This window comes from Chiloscyllium plagiosum, unplaced genomic scaffold (genome assembly GCF_037043375.1).
Source record: "Chiloscyllium plagiosum isolate Xiang-an unplaced genomic scaffold, Cpla_swu_hap1 HiC_scaffold_15, whole genome shotgun sequence".
NCBI classification, from domain to species: Eukaryota; Metazoa; Chordata; class Chondrichthyes; order Orectolobiformes; family Hemiscylliidae; genus Chiloscyllium; species Chiloscyllium plagiosum.
Window position 1 is genome coordinate 6,613,219 of NW_028270153.1, and position 23,122 is coordinate 6,636,340.

The 23,122-nt window shown below is 39.4% G+C and overlaps 1 protein-coding gene across 1 annotated transcript in view; it reads left to right on the forward strand.

The window, feature by feature from the left end:
* Positions 1–484: 484 nt before the first annotated feature.
* Positions 485–23,122, forward strand: part of LOC122560312 (death-inducer obliterator 1-like) — a 104,815-nt gene continuing 82,177 nt past the window's right edge. Inside the window, 6 exon segments of the mRNA XM_043710893.2 lie at positions 485–539; positions 542–727; positions 8,016–8,171; positions 12,313–13,120; positions 16,207–16,528; positions 22,160–22,366. Coding sequence (XP_043566828.2) covers positions 509–539; positions 542–727; positions 8,016–8,171; positions 12,313–13,120; positions 16,207–16,528; positions 22,160–22,366 — 1,710 coding nt within the window. The 5' untranslated portion in view covers positions 485–508.

Here is a 23,122-nt window from a genome sequence, read left to right on the forward strand (position 1 = left end):
AGCACGGAGGCTCAGTGGTTAGCAGTGCTGCCTTGCAGCACCAGGGACCCAGGCTCAATTCCGCCCTCGGGTGACTGTCTTTGTGGAGTTTCTACATTCTCTGTGTCTGCATGGGTTTCCTTCCTCAGTACAAAGATGAGGAGGTTACACGTATTGTCCATGCTAGGTTGCCCATCGTGTCGAGGGATATACAGGCTAGGTGCATTAGCCATGGGAAATGCAGGGTTACTAGGGGGAATGGGTCTGGGTTGGATGCTCTTTGGAGGGTTGGTGTGGACTTTTTGGGCCGAATGACCTGCTTCCACACTGTAGGGATTCTATGATAATGCAGTTTTATGATGTTTTGATAATAATGGAGTGAAACTTGGAAACAATGCATGTACTTAGAGCAACGCTATTCTGTGCTGTTTATACGTGTGCTTCCTAATATACATGGCTTAGCATTTGTCATAATCATACCCTGTTTTCTTATTCTTCACAGCAACCAGAACACATTGTGGATCCTTTTATGGACATCTCAGATTCTGTAGGTCAGTATCTGCCCCAGATCATTTAAACCTCCCCGAAGAAAGCTCTTTAATCAGTAATCTGGACTTGTCTCAAGGTATTGACACCACATTGAAAATGCTGAGCGATAAGGATCCGTTGTTGCCATCATCCAGTGAACCATTCAGATTGGAGCTGCAAGCAGATGGTAGTGAGCAGTGCCAGCTAGACACAGCAGAAGGTATTTTAAATTTGTTACATATTGACAAAAGACCATAAGACATAAGAGTGGAAGTAAGGCCATTCAGCCCATCAAGTCCACTCCGCCATTCAGTCATGGCTGATGGACATTTCAACGCCACTTACCCGCACTCTCCCCGTATCCCTTAATTCCTTGCGAAATTAAGAATTTATCACTGTCTGCCTTGAAGACATTTAACATTCTGGTCTCTGCTGCACTCCGTGGCAGTGAATTCCACAGGCCTACCACTATCTGGCTGAAGAAATGTCTCCTCATTTCCATTTTAAATTGATACCCTCTAATTCTAAGGCTGTGCCCACGGGTCCTAATATCCTTGCCTGACGGAAGCAAATTGCCAGCGTCCACCTTTTCTAAGCCATGCATTATTTGTAAGTTTCTATTAGATCTCCTCTCAACCTTCTAAACTCTAATGAATGCAATCCCAGGATCCTCAGCCATTCCATACAAAAGTATGGAATGATCCAACTTAGAATCAGAGGTACAACTTGGAAACAGACCCTTCAGTCCAACTTGTCCATGCCAATCAGATATCCCAACCAGATGCCTTTTAAATGCTGCAATTGTACTAGCCTCCACCACTTCCTGTGGCAGCTCATTCCATGCACGTACCATCCTCTTTGTGAAAATGTTGCCCCTTAAGTCTCTTTTATATCTTTCCCTTCTCATCCTAAACCTATGCCCTCTAGTTCTGGATGCCCCCACCCCAGGGAAAATACTTTATCTATTTATCCTATCCATACCCCTCAGCCTCTGATGCTCCAGGGAAAACAGTCCTAGCCTATTCAACCTATCCCTATAGCTCAAATCCTCCAACCTGGCAACATCTTTGTAAATCTTTTCTGAACCCTTTCAAGTTTCACAGCATTCTTCCGATAGGAAAGAGACGAGAATTGGATGCAATATTCCTAAAGTGGCCTAACCAATGTCCTATACAGCCGCAATATGACCTCCCAACTCCTGTACTCCATACTCTGACCAGTAAAGGAAAGTATACCAGATGCCACCTTCACTATCCTATCTACCTGCGACTCTACTTTCAAGGAGCTATGAACCTGCACTCCAAGGTCTCTTTGTTCAGCAACACTCCCTAGGATCTTACAGTTAAGTGTAAAGATCCTGCTAAGATTTGCTTTCCCAAAATGCAGCACCTGAATTAAACTCCGTCTGCCACTTCTCAGCCCATTGGCCCATCTGGTTCAGATCCTGTTGTAATCTGAGATAACCTCCTTCACTGTCCACTACTCCTCCAATTTTGGTGTCATCTTCAAACTTACTAACTAATGACAAAAATAGTGGACCCAGCCCAAGTGGAGTACAGAATGTGCGGGGGGGGGGGGCCTAAAAAAAAGTGATTAAAGAGAAGAATGAAAAACACTGGCAGGTAAGCGTACAGAGAATCCCAAGGTATTCTATAAGTATGTGTCTTATGAGCAAAAGCTAAACAGGTTGGGATTCTACTCGGATTTAGGAGAATGAGAGTATATAATGTTAACGCCTTTGATAGGGCAAATGCTGCGAGGATATTTCCCCTCATGGGTGAGTTTAGGACCAGAGGCACCAACTTAAGGCTGAGATGAGGAGGAATCTCTTTGGACGGTTGAGAGGTTTTGTCACAAAGCTGTGGGGGCAGAATCCTTGTGTATATTTAAGGCTGAGAAAGATAGATTCTTGATCAGTAGGAGAATCAAAGCTATGAGGAAAGGGCAGGAAAGTGGACATGAGGAATGTTGACTGAGCCTTGATCGTATTTAATGGTGGAGCAGGCTTGAGGGGCTGAATGGCTTACTACTGTTCCTATTTGCTATGATCTAAGAAGATAACCAGGTAAAGAGTAGGTTCCATTTGAAACCCAGGAGTCAATCTGTGTGTAGCAAGAGGGCTTTGCTTGGGTGTTAAATGGGTAATTCACATTTATCTTTAGAGAGGGAGGATATATGTCCAGAATTCAGAAAGTGTAACTGAGGTTCTTGAGCACTGGAGGAGGTGCAGAGGAAATTAACAGGATGTCACCTGGGATGAAACGGTTTAGCTGTGAAGAGGCTGATAGCTTTGGTTGCTTTCTTTAGAGCAGAGATGGCTGAGAGCGGACCTGAGGTGTCTAAAGTTAAGGGGCATGAACAAGGTGGATGGAGGGTCACTAACAAGGGAGTATAATTTTAAGGTGAAAAAGGAAGTTTAAAGATCTCACATGAAGGCTGGTGAAAATCTGGATTGCACTATTTGGGAGGGTAGTTCAGGTGGGAACCCTCACAATCTTTAACAAGGGCTTGGGTGAGCTCTTTAAATGTCATAACATTCAAGGCTTGGGCCAAGTGCCAGAATGTGGGGCTAGTGTAGATTGAGTAAGTTAAAGGCTCTCTTCTGTACTAAATGATTCCAAGTTTAATCACCTTGATTTCCTATTCTCTTGATTTCACCAGAATTCAAAAGTCGATACGTTTTGGCCTTAAATATATTTAATGATGATGTCCCACAGCCCTCTGGTGTACATGATTGTAAAACATTCACAACATTCTGAATGAAAACTTTGCCACTTACCTCATCCTTAAATGAGTGATCCCTCATTCTGAGAATGTATTCTCTAGTTCTAGCCTTTCTGATTATATGAAATAACCTTTCAATGTTTACCCTATCAAGTCTCCACAAAATTCTGCATGTTTCAATCAGATCATCTCTAATTTTCCTGAACTCCAGAGAGTATTGGGTTAATTTGCTCAATGTCTCACCATCCAACAACCCTCTCATCCCAGGAATCAATGCAGTAAACCTTTGCTGAACCTTCTCCAAAGCAAGTAGTTCATTCCTTAGATGAATAATTAAAACTGCACACTAGTGTGAACTAATCAAAGTCCTGTATAATTACAAGACCTCCTTCCCCTTATACTTCACTAAAGGTTAACGTGCCATTTGTCTTCCTAATTGCTTTCTGTACCTCTATTTTAATTTTGTGCTGCTTGTCTGAGGAGAACCTAAACTTTGACCATTATACATAAATATTTCACACCATTTTAAAAGAAAAGTTTTTCTATTTACCCTACCAAAGTGAAAAACATAACCTTTCCTCATTCACTTTTTAAAATCCATAATACAGGTAGACAATCCTTTATCCGAAATTGTTGGGACCAGCTTACTTCTTACTGGAGGAGCAGACTAAGTAAAAACAGGCCTTGAGAGAGAATCCAGGCCTGCTGGTGCTGGACCATGTGTGCCCCCCCTCCCCCCCCCCCCCCCCCCCCCCCCCCCCCCCCCGCCATGTCGCATCTGAGTGACACGCATCAAGTGGGTGTCGACTTGTTAATGAGAAAAAACCATCACAAAAAAAATGGACTTTGGTGCTTTTTGGATTTTGGAACTATGGATAAAGAATCATCGACCTGTATTCACCTCAACTTTACTATTGTTTGTATTCGTGCATTCTACAATGTTTATTGTTGAAACATCTTAATTTTTGTGCTGAGGTCCATGTAGGTGCATTCAAGTATTTGCACTCATCTTCCTCAATCCACAAGGCTCCCAGTGTCCATTTATTAAATACAGAGTGCTCTGTTTGTACGCAATGATCTGAGGTGTGTTTGAAGTAAGCAAAATTGGAGAGGAAAGAAATGTTTCTAACTGTGAATGTATTCTGACCTGGCTGAATATAGTATTACAAAACAGCTGACAAATGGGACAGTTTTCTACCCTGTCTACCCCAGATCCACTGGAAATAATTGGATCTTCTGAACTGTTCCCTGGCCTGCCCTTTACTTGGAGTATTAGGGGCGTGGAATGTACTGCATGCAACAGTAGTAGACTTGCCAACTTTAAGGGCATATAAATGGTCATTGGGTAGACATTTGGACGAACATGGAATAGTATAGGTTAGCTGGGCTTCAGATTGTTTTCACAACTTGGCACAACATCAAGGGCCGAAGGGCCTGTACTGTGCTGTAATGTTCTATGTTCTGAAGTTCAGAAAAGCAAAATACCCAACCCGTGACACGTTTCCTCTGCATATTTAAATGAATTGACCTTTTAATGTGATGCATTGTAAACATGGAAGAAACAACTTCGGCAGGAAAATCTTTATCAGTATTCAAGATGTTAGTCGTACAACTACAGATTGTATGTATGTGTAAGCCAAAGTTTTAAACCAGGGTTCCTAAATTCTGCAAAGTTTAATGACAATTTCAGGTACCCAAGGACATAAATAGTTTAGGTATTATCACATCTTGAAATAAACCACAAAATAAAACATTAACATTTTTTATGCTGTACAATAATCATTTACATACTCTTCAATCATCACTCTCCCTTTAAAGTGGAACTACGGGTCTCGTAATCTGCTACACAGTAAACTCTGTTCGTGACGATGTGAGATTAACTTGTTTTATCTATCTGAAGTGGGAAATGAAAAGGCTTCAGTTTTCCAACAGCAATTGGAAAAACATTTGGCAGTCTTTGAGCATACCTCTGCTTTTCTTATTCATCTTGTCTAGACCTTCCAATCTTATTACACAGAAGTGGGTACTGCAGATGCTGGAGTTTAGAGTCAAGATTAGAGTGATGCTGGAAAAACACAGCAGGTCAGGCATCATCCGAGGAGCAGGAAAATCAGTGTTTCGGGCAAAAGCTCATCAGGAATGCCTGATGAAGGGCTTTTGCCCGAAACGTCGATTTTCATGTTTCCAATCTTATTGTCCCATCTAACTGCAACATGACACTAGAATCAACACCAAAGCAGATTCATTTGTCAGTGAAATGTACAAATATACAAGTTCAAAATTATTTTTAAAATTTTATCAAGAAAACTTTTTATTAAATTGAATTTGGAGAGTAAAGTGAAGAATGCAAGAAACAGAAGTTGGAGAAGACCACATATCTCATTATACCTGTCTTCTGTAGGATCATGGATCATCTTGAGCTTCAGTTCCACTTGTCTTGACAATCCCTGTAATATTTGGTTTCCTGAAGTCGCCAGAAGTCGGTTTACCTCAATTTTATAAGGGAAATCACAACCTTATGAGATAAAGAATTCCAAGGATACACATCCTTTGAGCAAAGAAGTTTCCTTTAACCTCAGTCCTAAATGACCGGTCCCTTACTCTGTGACTGTTCCCCATATACGAGCTTCTCCAGATGTGGAAAATGATCTGTGTCTGCCTTGCCAAGGCCCTGCTGTATTTTTTTAAAATTTCAGTCAAATCATAAGAACAGGAATAGACCATTCACCTGAACAAGCTGCTCAGTTAGATTTGGCTGGCTATCTGCCTCAATACAATGTTATTTTATATTCCTTAATATTATTGTATCACAATTTTTTTTTTTGTCTTGAATATGCTTCATAATCGAACATGCACAACCCTCTGGCAGTAAGAATTCCAAAGATTCACCAGTTATGGCGTGATAAAATTCCTCCTTATCTCTGTTAAATTGTCTACCTATCTCTGGACTCATCACACAGCATACGATCTGAAATCCAAATTGTGGTGTTTTGGAAGGATTTTGAGTTTCATTGAAATCACCTTGTTCTTCAAAATTCACTGTCTTGTCATAAGACATTTCTACCATCTCAAAGATTAATTTGGTGAATCTCCATTGTACTACCTCTGCGCCAACTATATAATTCCTTGGATAAGGAGACTAAAGCAGTACACAATACACTAGGCACAGTTTCACCCAGGTTTTACACCATTTCTGCTAGACATCTTTAACCCTGTACTCAAATCACTTTGCAATGTAAGCTGCCATACTGTTTGCCTTCCTAAATGTTTGCTGCACCACGTTAACTTTTAGTAACTTATGAACAAGTGCATCTAGGTCTTTTAAGTGTCAACATTTCCCAACCCCGGCCATTTAGAAATACTCTATCTTTCTGTTTAACTTGCTTACAGTTCAGAAAATGTAGACTTAATTTGTTTAGCCTTTCATCATAGGGTAACTGTCATCCCAATGACCCGGTGCTTTCTCTAGTTGACAATGGAGAACAGATTTATTGGGAGAAAGTCAGCAATTGCAATATATATTCAGGTTGGATTAATTCACTTAGAAAAACAAACTGAATTATCATACAACTTTTCAGTTGTAAAGTAGATTTTCTTTCAATGCCATTAAACAAAAAGCACGGTACTTGTTAAATGAGGGTGTTAAATGGGAGGTAAGTGTAATTAGTTTGTTGCGAAATAAAATCTTTACCACTTACGCTCAAATTTAGTTTGAAATGTTTACCAAATTCTGATGAGGGAAGAAGATGTATTGTGTTTCAAGCAAGCAGGAACCTACTCATATATGCTGGGAAGTTCTACAATCTACACCTCTAGACTATTCGGTCTCACCTGGTTTTCTACACTCCATAAACTCAGGAGAACAAACTCTTGTTTCTTGACTTTTATCCAATGCCAGCTGTATTCTTCTAACGTGGCAAATTTTAAAATGCTCAATTTTAAGTTCTTTGGTGTTCCACCCTTCTTTGGACTCTGTCACAAAATCAACCCTAAATTGCGTTCTTCTGCCTCTGGATCCTTGTCCATCCTCTCTTTGCATTGCCCTGCATAAGCTGGCTGTGCAATTAGCCCTTTCCATTATGAATGCTTACAAAGTTAAGAAATGAAATAAATGAGATCAAAACGTAAACAGTTGTTGACAGGAAATATGTAAGATAGATGTATATTAAATGGAAAAAAAAATTTTCTTACTAACATCCTGTAATGATAATTGAAAAATTGTTCAGGCTAAGTATTGACATAAATAGATTTTCATGATCTTTCACTTTGGTTTGATAACCGTAGAGCTAATGTATACATGTTGCCACCTTATCTAATATGTATCGGTTGATTCATAAATATCTTTACCAATTTGAACTTCAGGATGTAAAGAAACTGTTGAGCTCATATTCACGGATAAATTGTTAAGCATTTGTCCCAAATCCTGGGTATACTAGTAATCTTTGTTGAGTCAATTAATTTTAGCTAACATTTTTTTCTCTCAATGAACTGAAGTAAGGCATTGTTGAAATAACTGGTAAGTAACCCGACCTAAAATTCGTTGAGTGTTTACCTGAAATAGCACTTTTTAAATTGGCTGTTACATCGATATCACAGCACCTAAACATAACTTTGTCAAGAAGATGAATAGCTTGGTATTGATCTTGTTGTCTTTGAAAGTGATACAATTATAAATTATTAATTTGTCATTGTTGAAGTATGGCATTTGTATAAACAAGAGAATTGTTTGTTAAATATATTTTACCTGAGATTTGAGTTAATACAAAGAGTATTACTAATTTCAGCCCTAAGGTTAGGAGATGTAGGTGCTGTCATCACTGCGGTGGAGGAAGATGAACTTGACAGAGCATCTGGGCTTCAAGAATCTTCTCAGAATAGCAGTAACTCAGAGCCCAATCCAGTTCAACCCAATAGAAAGTCCCCCCGACTCCATACACCAGGTTAGTGAATGTAACTGAGAGAACGTGTGGCTTTAAGAACTGGATCAACTGTCTATGCTTTTTGTCTAGGCAAGAATTCAATTGGAAATGCATTATTTTCAATCTATATATATGAATGTATTGCTCATGTGTATTTAGTTCAGCTTTAATTTTGCATATCTACTGTTTTCTAGCAAAGTTGCTTCCTGATCGTTGACAGATTCATGTCTCAATCTTTTTTGAATAACTTTCTAATATAAGAAAGGTATTGTCCTTGTTGCTTATATTCCTGTGTCGGTCCAAACTATGGTGCTAAAAATTTACTGGACACAGGTGTGGGAGTAAATAATAGAGTACAGGCCCAGATTTGATTGTTGGATTGTATGGAGCATAAGAAATAGAAATAGGCCGCATGACGACTCCCTTTTTTTCCCTTCAATAAATTTGACTGAACTCCTGTGTGAATGTATGTATATCCTGTGTAATATGCGTTTTCTTGTCTTACCTCTTTATACCTTGGTGCCCAAGAACCTATGGATCTTGGTGTTGAATATACTCTAAAAAGAACATCTATAGACATCTGGGATAAAAAGAATTCCAAAAACACTCGACCTTTTGACAAGCTTGTCCTCATCTCACCCTTAAATGGTCAACTTCCAATCCATAAGACATTGATCCTTAGTTCTGGACCGTGCACCTCAATGAGGTCACTTCTTTATTCATCCTCTGATCGACAGAGGATGTAGGCCTATTCTAGTTGTTCTTTCCCTAAATTGGTTCTCTTGTCATAGGAACTAATATGAATCGTAATTTACCTTTTCAAAAGCAAGTTTATCTTTCCATTGGGGAAGGAGTGTCTTAGGCCCAATCATTTTGAGTTGTTTTATCAATGACTCCCTCCATCATGAAGCCAGAAGTAGGGATGTTTCACATGTTTTCAGAAATGCTGAAGCAGTATACATTCATATGGAGCAAGACCTGAACAATATCCATGCTTGGGTGGATCTGTGGCAAAAGCATTATGCTAGGCAATGACTATCTCCAAGAAGAGAATCTAATCCTTGCTAAAGGATTCTCAGTGGTGTTCCAATTGCTGAATTGCCCACAATCAATATCCCAAGAGTTGCCACTGACCAGAACCCAATCTGGACCAACCATTATAAATACTATAAGAGCAGGCCAGAGGTTAGGACTTCTGCAGCAAGTAACTCACCACCTGTTTCCTCAATATCCGCAAGGTATAGGTTAAGCGGTAATGGAATTCTCTCCACGTTTTTGGTTGACTGCAACTCCAACAATATTCAAAGCTCAACATTATCCAGGACAAAGCGACCATTTGGTTGGCACCCAATCCACTACTTAGCATGTACACACCAACTATTAACCATTGCAAAGTGGCAACAGTGAGGCAATAAGATATAACCCAGTAATTACTCAGGCTCTTTTAATGGCACCTTCTGAATATGACATCTGCAACCTTGGAGGATCAAGGGCAGCAGGTGAATGGGATCTCAACTGCTAGCAAATCCCTCTTCATGTTGCACACCATCCTGGCATGGCACTGTATCACAATTCCTTCACTTTTGCTAGGTCAAAATTCTGCCATAAAGCACGAATAAATTCCATTGCTTGCATTTTTTAAACCCATTTCACCAACTTATCAATATTACTCTGAAGCTGTGTTTCGTCTTCAGATTTATTTGTAATTTCTTTTGTCGTTTAATTTGCACATTGCTACCTTCTAGCCATTATAAACAAATTGTATGTGTTAAACAGAAGTAGTTACAGAGCAAACACTATAGGACATTGGTTGGAAGTGAGAGGCAATGTGAAATACATCTCCAGATATTTTGCTCTGTTCTAACCTGTTTTTAATTGATCCAGTTCCAAATCATATAATCTTCTTCAGTGGCTTGCTGTGTAATATTGTCAGATACTTTCTCACAATTCATTAGCATCTTATTCACTAGGTTTGTTCCATTATGTCAGTCATTGCCTCAAAGAAGGCTGCCACGTTTATGGAGCACAATGTTCCTTCTGAAATCTGTTTATTGCTGTTAATTCTTATTCTTCACATTTACCTTTAAGAAAATCTGTCACCTTTTGATGATTTCAGAGATTTTCACAAAAGCCATAGGACAGGAACAGAATTAGTCCATTTGGCCCATCAGGTTTACTCTGCCATTCAATTATGGCTGATATGTTTCTCAGCCTCATTTTCCTGCTTTCTCCACCTAACCCTCGGTCCCCATACTAATCAAGAATCTATCTATCTGTCTTAAATACATTGAATGACTTGGTCTACACAGCCCTCTGCGGCAATGCTCTCCATAGGTTAACCACCCGCTAGCTGAAGAAATCCCTCCTCATCTCAGTTTTAAAGAGTTTTCCCTCACTCTGGCTGTGCCCTCAGGTCCTGGAGTCTCCTAGTGGAAGCATCTTATCCATTCTATTCTCAGTATTCTATTAGTATCAATCAGATCTCTCCTAAACTCGTGCATAGACCCAGAGTCCTCAACTGCTCCTCCTATGACGAGCCCTTTATTCTCAAGATCATTCTTGTAAACTTCCTCTGGACCCCCTCCAGTGCCAGTACGTCCTTGCTTAGATTGCAGCCCAAAACTGCTGACAATATTCCAAATGTGTTCTTACCAGAGCCTTATACAGCCTCAGTAGTACATTTCTCCTGTTGTATTCTAACTCACTCGAAATTAACGCAAACAGATATTAAACTATAATTATCTATGTTAATTCTTGAAATAGTTATTTGTCCTCTTGCAGGTGTCCATAATCAATAGAATCCAGAAATATTTCTCAATCCTCCATTATTTATTCCTGTTTACTCTCTGAATCCTTAGATGGATCCTGACAGTGTTTTCCCATTTCTTTGGTATTATCTTATCTCGCCTTGCTTTTAATAAATTCTAAATTAACTTCATTATATAGAACACAGGTTATTAATAATAATTTGAGTGTCCCTGCCATTGTATGTTGTTAGGTGTTACTGAATAAAATGCTACATTAAAGGTGACAGTACAAGATAGGAGCTCATAGTATGAGGGGTAATGTATTAGCATGGACTGAGGATCATTTAACACTGAAGACAGAAAGCAATAGAAAAAGCTTTTTATGCATGAGTGGTTTGGATCTTGAATGAACTGCCTGAGAATGTAGTCAAGCTGGGTTCAGTCATGGCTTTCAAAAAGATGTTCCATATACACCTAAAATGAGAAGAATTCAGTGGTGATACAGTAAGGGCTCAGAGTGAAACTGGCTCAGCTGCTCATGAAGAGTGCTCCCAAAAACATGGTGGGCCAAATGGCTGCCATTCAATTGTGATTTTGCTCCAGATGCAGTAATTCAGATTTCTGGTGGGGCATTGGTCTAGATAACTGGTCCAGTAACAAAATCACTATGCTGTTGTCAGTTTGTTCCCAGCCATATTTACTAACGACAGCATAAATCTTGGAAGTCAGATTATATTTTTATATATAAATATGTACATATATAATGCACCTTCTCAATTTTCTACTATTTAAAAACACATTGATTTACAGTTATGTTACTGGGCTAGTAGTACTACAGTAATAGAGGCTGGACCGACCTCCCTAAAAATGAACAAGAAACCATTTGAGTTGTCAGAAAAATTCCCGAACTGCTTTGTTAATGCTTTAATGGAGTTAACTTCAGTCCTTACTGATCAGCCATCTTATGACTTCAATCTGTGTCATCATTGTGGTTGATTCTTAACTGTCTCCTCAACCAGTCAGTCATCCAGACACCTAGGAATGGAGAATCAACTGTTTATCTTAGCAATGATGCTCATAATTCAGAATTAAATTTTCAAAGAAAAACGTGCTGCAGTTGTGTTCTCTCTAAAAAGGTATTTCAGTTCTCTTGTACTTTGCCCTTCAGACACCATAGATTTATCCTTGAGTGTAATCTTGCAAAGCTCCATTGTTCACCATCTCTCACCGTATGCTATTCATTTGCAGGCTTCTGAAAATCCTTACTCCCCATCGTTATGTTACTTGTCCTGAGAGAAGCAAAGGATCCATTTCTATTTTGAAGTTTAAGGATGATACTGTATAATTTGGTTTGTAAAGTCATATTTGATTAGCTATAATGTAATTTCTACCCGTGTTTATTTGCGTTTTTACAGTAGCTGTGCTCGAGAGTAAAGATGAGAACAAAGAACAACCTGCAAGAATCATCCACCCGAGCAGTAAGGAATTTAAAAAGACTTGGGGATTCCGTCAGACAACTATTGCAAAACGTGAGAATGCTATGGATGCAGAGAACTCTGACACAGCTCTGAGTGAGAACTCTGACCATTTAACGCCCTTATTGAGAAGGAGCAGGCGACAGACTCAGAGATCTGCCAGAGTTCAGGAATTTATTTCAGCAGCTCAGAAGCGCTATCGCAAAATGTCAGGCCTTGATGATGGTGAATGTGGACCCATTGCAACTTCTGAGGCAGGAACTGGCTCTGATGGTAGTGCAGATGTAGATGAAAAGGGTGTTGGATCTCTAGACATGGCCACAGACAAGGGCTCTGCCAATGTATTTGGAAGAACAAATGAGATGGCTAACTCTGAAGATAGCAGCACCAACAGTGACAGTGATGAACTTACGCTGAAGGAACTACAGAATCAGTTGAGAAAGCAACGTGGTCAAGAGCAGCCTGATTCACCACAGAATGCACTCAAAGGACAGGAAATGTGCACTGAAGAAAATCAATCCAGAAAAGAATCAAAGTCTGCAGTCACTGCAAAAGCTAAAAAGAAAATAATAACTCCTGTAAAGAAAAGTACTAAAAGTGGTCCTCCTTCAAAGGAAAAAGAATCAAAATCACCATTAGATGTTAAGTCGGAGTCAGAAGATGATGAAAGTTCAACCAATCAATCAGACAATGAGTACAATGATCCAGATAAATTATATTGTATATGTAGGCAACCACATAACAACAGGTAGGTTCCTGGATTTGGAAAGTTGCGCATATTCAAAATATAAGATTAAAAGTCAACATTGAAGCAGCAGCCTAGTTTATACCCATTAATAAATTGCTGCTTCATTTAACTTTTCAATTCAATTCTATACAGTATACGTATTATTTTGTCTCATTGCAGTTGGTGCATATAGTGTTGTTAAGCAACTCAAACGCTTAACTCCAAAACTTTAACACCAGTCTGATGTCTAATGTTTATTGTCATTTTGTGAATACATAGGAAGATGATGCATATTCCCAGTTGCAGTATTGATATAAATAGATATTTTATGAGAAAAGGAGCGGAAATAAGTCATTTGACTCAAAGCCTTTCCACTATTCACCTGTATCATGACTGATCATCTGTTTTTTGTGCACGATTCCTTATTCCTTGCTATCTTTTAATCCAGAAATCTACTGATCTCTGCCTTGAATATATCCAGTGACTGAGCTTCCATGGCCTTTTGGGCTAGATAAGTTCAAAGATTTGTTGTCCTCTGAGTAAAAAATTAAGAAATTTCTCTTCAATTCATGCTAAGTAACTTGACTCTTGCTCTGAGCCTGCGTCCCCTGGTTTAGAAACCCCCTTCTGGGGAAATATGCTTCCCACACCAACCCAGGTGAGCCCTGAAAGTATTTCCATTGAATATTTCAATGGGATTGTCTCTCATTATTCTAAACTGTGCAGAGAATGTAGCTCAGGTTTGTTTGTTGCGCTCCCTCAATTCTAAGTAACTTTCCTTGGGTGAGGAGATCGGAATTGGGCAGAGTTTTCCAAATATTGTCACCAAGACACTATATGATTGTCGCCAAACTTCTTTCGTCCTGCATGTAGTGACTGTTGAGATTAAATGTTGAGTAGGACATTGAGAACCGAGAATAGTGTTATAAGACCTATTAATATCCACCTGAGGAGATTGACTTGACAGTCCAGTTTAACACCGAAAGGTTATGCCTCAGACAGTGTAGCAGTCCTCTGTTATGCTTGAGTACCCTATTTAAGAAAAAGATACTTAAAATTGCGTGTAGAACTGTTTATCAGTTGAAGTTTAAAACCAAGGTTGCAATGGGCGCTTCATCATGCCACATTCTTTCAACTCAAGGCTCAATTCCACAATTTTCAAGCATGTGCTGACTGTGGGCATGATATTGCAAAAAATATTGTCTCTTCATTGAACGGAGATTTCCTCTTGATTTTAGGACACAATGCTCTCTTCACAGATAATGAAATATTTTCACCAAGTAATCACCTATTGTAATATAGGAAACTAAGTCAAGACTTGATGCTTGGGAAGGATAATTTGAGACGTGGGCCAGTAGTTTAGAATGGGATGCTGTGGTGCAATTATAGAGTCATATGTCAAGACTTGATGCTTGGGAAGGATAATTTGAGACGTGGGCCAGTAGTTTAGAATGGGATGCTGTGGTGCAATTATAGAGTCATAGAAATGCACAGCATGGAAACAGATACTTCGGTCCAACTCGTCCATGCCAACCAGATATGCTAATGTAATCCAGTCCCACCTGCCAGCACTTGGCCCATATCCCTCCAAACCTTCCCTATTCATATACCCACCCAGATGCCTTTTAAATGTTGCAATTGGTCATGAATGGTGCTGAACCTTAACTGATGCCCAACCGTACTGGCTCCGAAGGAGATTGGGCAGAATTAGATACTTGGAGGAAATAGGAGAGGTGTTTGGGACCCACTCAGGATGTTGGCCAAGAGCTGGGAACCCAAGTGCCTTTCTACTGCAATAACCATTGGAGACTTAATTCACAAAGGCCACATCATTTACGTAAACTGATTAGCTTCAAATTTTCTATTACCCATGAAAGCTCATGGGCAGGTATTTTCATTGTAGGAAGTGGAATGCTGCAAAAAAGGCTTAGATGATCAGTTAAATGTACCATGCTCTAGGTTTGAAGGGATTCTGTGCCTGTTTTTGTCTCTTACTGACTCTTTGTGACATAAAAATAATTTGAATGAAGCTTTTGAAATCTATTATTTCTTTCTTTAAATAATTTCAAACAATTTTTAAACTGCCTGATAAATTTTAACAAAAGCATGCCATGTGCTGGTGAACGTTGAACTCGTTTTCAGATTTGTGTAACAGTTCCTTTTGTACATTTGAGTTGAAGGAATCACACTGCAGCTCAGAATGAAATAGTAAGTCAAAGAGAAAATGTTTTGTTTAAAATGCAATTTCTTTAAGCAATATAGCTTAGTCAAATAAGAACCTGGCTAAGGGTGCACTAGTATTATTGACACTGTAGTAGTTTATAGGACAAATAATATAGGTTGTTTTAGATCTTCAGTTTTTCAGTCTTTTTTTGGTTCTAAAGAGCTGGCCTGATTCAGATTTTTCTGCTTGCACATTCTATCTAGGCAGAAGAGATGAGTTAAGAATTGACAACTGAGGATGCTTTATTGGAACTGGGGGAATACTTAAATGTTAGTTTTAAAGTAAAAGATCAAATTACTGCATGATTTGTTTTTGGTAATAAAGCTGCAAGAAGGCTTCACTGATTTGACAACCACCTGATGAAAGAGCGGCGCTCCAAAAGCTAGTGCTTCCAATTAACCTGGTGTCGTGTAACTTTTAACTTTGTACACCCCTGTCCAACACTGGCATCTCCAAATCTTGTCTATAAGAAATATCGTTTCAAATCTATCTGAAGTATTCTTATTAATAGTTCCATTTTAGTTGGTGAAAAGTTCTCAGTCCAGCAAATCGTATAAACATGTAGAGACTTAGTTCTGCAAAGAAATCCGTTCAGGTCTTTTTACTTTTTTCTCAGTAGGCTTTACAGGTTTAAAAGTTTTCTTAGACTATGTACTGTTGTTTTAACATTTCCCAAAGCATGCCAGCATTTTTAAACAATTCGTTTTGGTAATGCTGTTCAACGTTTCTCACAGTGGAATGCTATAGAATTTAAATTACAAGTAATTTATCATATTTGCAAAATTAGTTTATTTATTTGGTATGTTTTATCCATGCCTGAAATGGTTTCTCATTCATGCAGTATTGTGGATGTGTAGTGTGCTTATTTTGAATTTATTGGCAGATTTATGATTTGCTGCGATCGCTGTGAAGAATGGTTCCATGGTGACTGTGTGGGAATTACAATGGCAAGAGGACGCTTACTGGAACGCAATGGGGAAGATTACATCTGCCCTGATTGTAGTCCATCTTCAGGCAAAGGCTCAGGAACCACAGTAATGAAATCTGGTCAACAGGAAAGTAAACCAGTGCTGGCGAGCAATGATGACCCCAGCTCAACAGTCGAGAAGCGAGACGGAAACGCTCCTACTGATCAGGGAATAAAAGGCAGGATTGAGAAAGCAGTCAATCCAAGTGGCAAGAAGAAAATTAAAATATTTAAGCCGGTATGCTGTTTTAAAATTGTTTATATGCATTTACGTGTTTTACAATCTGGGCATTTTATACTGCAAATATTGCTTCACCTCTAATGAAGTGTACATCTCGTTCACAATAGGAGTTTGTATGTTGTTTTACTTACTTCACAAAGGCCTGTCCACCTATCATTTTTCAAGAATTTTGACTTCCAGTTGATAGTGCATCACTTTTTCGGCTTTCTCTTCTTCTTTTGTGGGATCTAAGTTTGTTGACATTTGTCACCCTCCCTAGTTGCCCTTGAACTCAGTGGCTTGCTGGGCCATTTCAGAGCACAGTTAAGAGACAAACACATTGCTGTGGTTTTGGAGTCTCATTTAGATACAGATAAGGATGGCAGATTTCTTTCCGTAAAAGACACAAGTGCACAGTTGGGTCTTCCCAATTATCATTGACCGTTTGATGGATTTATATTCTAGATGTATTAATTGTATTTCAACTTAACCAGCTCTGTGGTGAGATTTAACCCAAGATCCCATTTCATTAGCCTCTGCTTCTGGATTGCCAATCTGGTGACATCCCAATATCAGCGTCTCCTGTTTCTTGACATAAATGTAACAGGGAAAAAAATGCTATCCTTAAACACACTTTTCGTAGACAATTTGAGAAACATTTCGCTTTTATATTTGTCAAACATTGCACCCTACTTGAAATTACAGTTCTTACCTGTTGCTTCCATTGGGTTCCTGTAGCCCTGTTTTGTTGCATAGTACCTTAATGTGACCATCTCTTGGCACTTGCCTCAATTTTTGCAGTTTTACAAATCCATTACCAGTAGTCAGTCTGATCCAGTGATCCCAGGACAAATCTGCATGAATTTCTAAAAGGATGCAGGGTGCACATCTTTGAATGGAGATTCTTCATTGTTTCTTTACCCTCCTGAGAGAAGAAATTTCTGGTCATCTCTGTTTTAATGGGTGACCTCCTCTTCTCAGATTGTTATGGACCAGGCCAGACCCCCGTAAAATATTTTAAGAAGGTAGCCTAGACCCTAGCTTTTCCTTATTTTAAAGGCAGATGTGAAATTGGGTGGTTCCAGGTCAACTGGTCAAACCACTTGGGCTTTAAGCAAAACACAATTTATTTAAATACTGTCAATATAAGGAGAGGTTGAGTAGGTTGAGCTTGTATTGTTGGAGTTTAGAAGAATGTGACAACTTTTACTGAAACAAACAGATTTCTTAAGTGGGTTGATGGGGTAGTTGAAACACAACAAAAGAAAATGGAATTTAGAATAACTGAAGTATTGGAAAACTTAACTAACCTGATATGGTAACTTAACTAATTAATTGTGTCAATACAGTAACATCCCTTAAACACTTCCTTGGCAAAAAAAGTAAATTCAAACACAAATTCTTACGATAGGACGGAATAGCTTCCAAAGAGATTTCAGAAGAATGTCACAGGAATTCTTGACTGAAGCTTGCAACTTGCCTGGAATCTCACATCTTGTGACTGCTACAGCTAAAACAAGCTAGAAAAACCTGACCTTGGAGAACTGGCCAGTCCCCTTCCATTGTTAAAGTAGCTTCTTCAGTATCTCTACCTTTATGAACTCTCTTAAAAAAAAACCAAGGACAAAATAACCTTTTTAAAGTGACAGCCATGTCCCATCTGTTTGTAGACAACCCCACAAGGCGGATCTGCCTCCATATCTACTTTATCAACCCATTTAAAAAATTGTTTCAATAAAGTTGTGTCTCATTCTTCTAAACACCAATGAGTACAAGCCCAACCTACTCAACCTCTCCTTTTATTAACAGGACTTCCGTATCTCGGATCATTGAACCTTTTGTTGACTGGCTCCAATGCCTGTATATCTTTGCTTAAATAAGGGGCTCAAAATTGTTCATAGTATTTCAGGTGTAGTCTGATTAAGTCTTTGTATGGTCTCAGCAAAAATTCTTTATTTTTGTACTTATTCCCATTGAAATAAAGGCCATCATTCCATTGGCTTTCCCTTTTACCTGCTGAATTTGTATGCTAGCTTTTTGTGACTTATGCAGGAGGACTCCCAAATCCCTGTGTTGTAATTTTCTACAGTTCCTATCCATATCGATAGTATTTGACTTCTCTGTTCTTCCTGTCAGTGTGTAAAATTAGATTTTTCCACGTCATATTCCATCTGGCCTTTTCTGTTCACTTAACCTGTCTATATCCCTCTTCAGATTCTTTACGTCACCCTCACCACTTGCCTGCCCACCTATTATTGCATCATCCACTATAGTACATTCATTTTCTTCATTTCTGTGACCCTCTAGTTTTATTTGCTACACTCTGAAAATGCCCCCAGATCCAAAGTTGTCTTCTATTAGTTAACCACTCGTCTATCCATGCTAATATACTACCTTCAGCACACCTGTCTGTTATTATGTAGTCTAATATGTGATATATTATCAAATGGCTTGTGGAAGCTCAAATATATTACATCTGCTTGTCGTTTGTTCTTCCTTGCTACCTCCTCAAGGAATTCAAATAAATCTGTCAGATGTGATTTCCTTCCTGTGAAGCCATGTTGTCTCTGCTTGATCATTTCTATTTCTAAATGTCCTTTATAATGCATTAACATTTTCTTGATGAGTAATATTAGGTTGACTGTACTTTAGTTACCTGTGGATTTTCTTTTTTGTTTCCCTTTTTTAAATAGTATTACGTTGACAGTCTCCCAATCCTCTATAACATTTCCAAAACCTAGGGACTCTTGGAAATTTGCTATCACTATCTTTGTAACTGCTACTTTTAATATCCCAGGATGCATCCCATCAGATCCAAGGAATGAATCGGACTTTAGCCCCATTATTTTCCTTAGAATGTTTTTCTCATGATAGCAATTGTTTATTTCGTCTTCTGTTGCCCCTTGATTATTGAGTACAGTTGGAATTAACTGTTTTTCTTTACACAGATTCTGTCAGACCTGATGAGTTTCTCCAGCATCTCATTATTATTTAATTGACCTGATTCTGGGTTTGACACTAACTTTGACAGATAGTAGAGCTGAGAGAGATATTTACTCAAACATATAGGTGCCGGAAGACTGGAGGTTGGCAAACGTGGTGCCACTGTTTAAGAAGGGTAAGGACAAGCCAGGGAACTATAGACCAGTGAGCCTGACCTCGGTGGTGGGCAAGTTGTTGGAGGGAATCCTGAGGGACAGGATGTACATGTATTTGGAAAGGCAAGGACTGATTCGGGATAGTCATCATGGCTTTGTGCATGGGAAATCATGTCTCACAAACTTGATGGGAGTTTTTTGATGAAGTAACAAAGATGATTGATGAGGGCAGAGCAGTAGATGTGATCTATATGGACTTCAGTAAGGTGTTCGACAAGGTTCCCCATGGAAGACTGGTTAGCAAGGTTAGATCTCTTGGAATGCAGGGAGAACTAGCCATTTGGATACAGAACTGGCTCAAAGGTAGAAGACAGAGGGTGGTGGTGGAGGGTTGTTTTTCATACTGGAGGCCTGCGACCAGTGGAGTGCTACAAGGATCGGTGCTGGGTCCTCTACTTTTCATCATTTACAGAAATGATTTGGATGCAAGCATAAGAGGTACAGTTAGTAAGTTTGCAGATGACACCAAAATTGGAGGTGTAGTGGACAGTGAAGAGGGTTACCTTCGATTACAACAGGATCTTGACCAGATGGGCCAATGGGCTGAGAAGTGGCAGATGGAGTTTAATTCAGATAAATGCGAGGTGCTGCATTTTGGGAAAGCAAATCTTAGCAGGACTTATGCACTTAATGGCAAGGTCCTAGGGAGTGTTGCTGAACAAAGAGATCTTAGAGTGCAGGTTCATAGCTCCTTGAAAGTGGAGTCGCAGGTAGATAGGACAGTGAAGAAGGCGTTTGGTATGCTTTCCTTTATTGGTCAGAGTATTGAGTACAGGAGTTGGGAGGTCATGTTGCGATTGGTTAGGCCGCTGTTGGAATATTACGTGAAATTCTGGTCTCCTTCCTATCAGAAGGAGGTTGTGAAACATGAAAGGGTTCAGAAAAGATTTACAAGGATGTTGCCAAAGTTGGAGAATCGGAGCTACAGGGAGAGTCTGAACAGGCTGGGGCTGGTTTCCCTGGAGCGTCGGAGGCTGAGGGGTGACCTTATAGAGGTTTACAACATCATGAGGGGTATGGATAGGATAAATAGGCAAAGTCTTTTCCCTGGGGTTGGGGAGTCCAGAACTAGAGGGCATAGATTTAGGGTGAGAGGGGAAAGATATAAAAGAGATCTATCAGGCAACGTTTTCACGCAGAGGGTGGTACGTGTATGGAATGAGCTGCCAGAGAATGTGGTGGAGGCTGGTATAATTGCAACATTTAAAAGGCATTTGGATGGGTATATGAATAGGAAGGGTTTGGAGGGATATGGGCCCGGTGCTGGCAGTTGGGCCTAGATTGGGTTGGGATATCTGGTAGGCATGGACGGGTTGGACCGAAGGTTGTTTCCATGCTGTACATCTCTGACTCTATATAATGCTTTTTTTGGATTAGTGGTGCTGGAAGAGCACAGCAGTTCAGGCAACATCCGAGGAGCAGCTATATAATGCTATTTGCATTACTTGAACTGTTTAGCTTCAATTGGAATTGAAGGTTTTATATTACACTTTAATCCCTTTGAAAAAACATACCATCGATTGACCAAGCTGGTATGAGCAGGCTTTCAAAAAAATAACGAAAGTTGCTTAGTCAAGCAGGAGTCCCTTCATCACAGCCACTAGCCCAACTCCATTGCCACTAATGTCTGTCCGATTGAAAGCATGAAAGTGATATGGGGTGATTTTCAAGTTTACATTGCACCAAGTGCTGTTAACTTTGGTTTCACTTTACATAAGTTCATCAGTGTCATTTATAGAGACTGTTTAAGTAGGCTATATGTGTTGGTACTCCTCAAGATTGCATTTGGTCATTTCAAGGGAGTTAGGGGCATTTCCTTTATAGTGGAAGAAACAGTGTTGTGTTTTTCTTTGCCCAGTGTTCTCACCACTCTGAGACATGCTGAACTTGAACACTCAGCTGGTCCTTCCTTCTGTGCTGTCTAAAAATAAATCATGTGGCATCGGGGATTATTAAAATGTTGTAAGTGAAATCAAAGCCCTGTAAGAACTTGACCAGCCAACACTGAGATGGGTCAGATGTGGACAGAACAGGCGCTGCCCCTGTAGGCCCATTCTTTTCTTATCCTAACTATTCCCAACCTACTGTTGCCACGCCCTTCCTACTTGTTCAAGCCCCCTGACTGCTCTCCATATTCCTATCCTCATTACTAACTCCCCTTGTCCTGTGCCTCCTGTAAAGCTGCCATTTTCCTGTCTGTTGTCATAAAATTTGCCAAAGAACACCCACTGATCTCAGACACAATTTATCCTCCAACCACCTGTCTATACCCTAAACTCCTCCTATCTTTTTCTCCACCTGCTCTGTCCTCTTTCTCTGTATTTCTCCTTCCACTTTCCCCCATACGCCCAACTCCCCACAGGTGTCAGTTATTTTTCTAATGTTTCCTAAGGTTACAGTCTTTTTAGCACTATGTCATTGTGTCTGCTTGTTGTTTGGAATATGTTGTAATATACAAACACATGATTGATATGTGGGTTGTTTTTGTTAGGCAGTGGAAATTCCTGCAGTGCCAAAATGTATTGGGCCTGGCTGTTCCAACCTGGCCTCTACTGACTCTGTGTACTGCAGCAGTGACTGCATACTGAAACACGCTGCAGCCACTATGAAATCACTCAACCAAGCAAAGGATCAGAAACAAAAGACAAAAGGAAAATCAAAGACTGAGAAGGTGACTTCATCCAAGTCCCTTGCAGAGGTAAAGTGAAACTTAAAACTATTAGTGAAATATAAGACTAAAACATAAATTATTGGCTCTAAGGATGTTTTGGTGAGAAATTTGATTCAGTTTCAATTATATTGCACAAAGCTAGTTTTTGAGGTAATAGTTATCATACTATGCAGCTCATTTGTGTTGCAGCATGGATTTCACAGCCAAGCGTAACCCCTTGTGTATGCCTATTTGAATTTTGTGCTTCAAGGTTCTTGTGATTGTGTGTACTTCATCTTGTAATCGACAAGTCTGGAATAGGAAGCCATTGCAAAAGGATGGTAGTCATGCTTGCTAAAGTAATATTGGTGCTTCTGCATCCTCTGAACACTTGTATGAATTAATACATTTTCTTTCTTGGAGAAAATCCTATGTTCATAAATAAACCAGTTGGATATATTAACATCAAATTTTGCTTTTTTAAGACAAAATTACATTTTGTCAACAGTCTTGATGAAATAAATTAAACTGTCCTGATGGGTTCAAGATGAAAACCTTTTGACCAATTGAAGAATACCAATTTAAGGAGAAAACAACATTATACATTATGAAAAGAGAATGCTGACTTGTTGGCAAGTGGTCTCTGGTTAAGCCATTCCCATGGAGAATATGCCAGTTAAGACTGACTGTCAGCTAACTATCAGGCTTGTTTAAATTTTAAAGCAGGCAGGTTGCTGGTCAAGCATTGTCCTGAGCATTAAACCAGCAAGTGGATGTCATCAGTTGTGTTAAAATAGGTGCAGT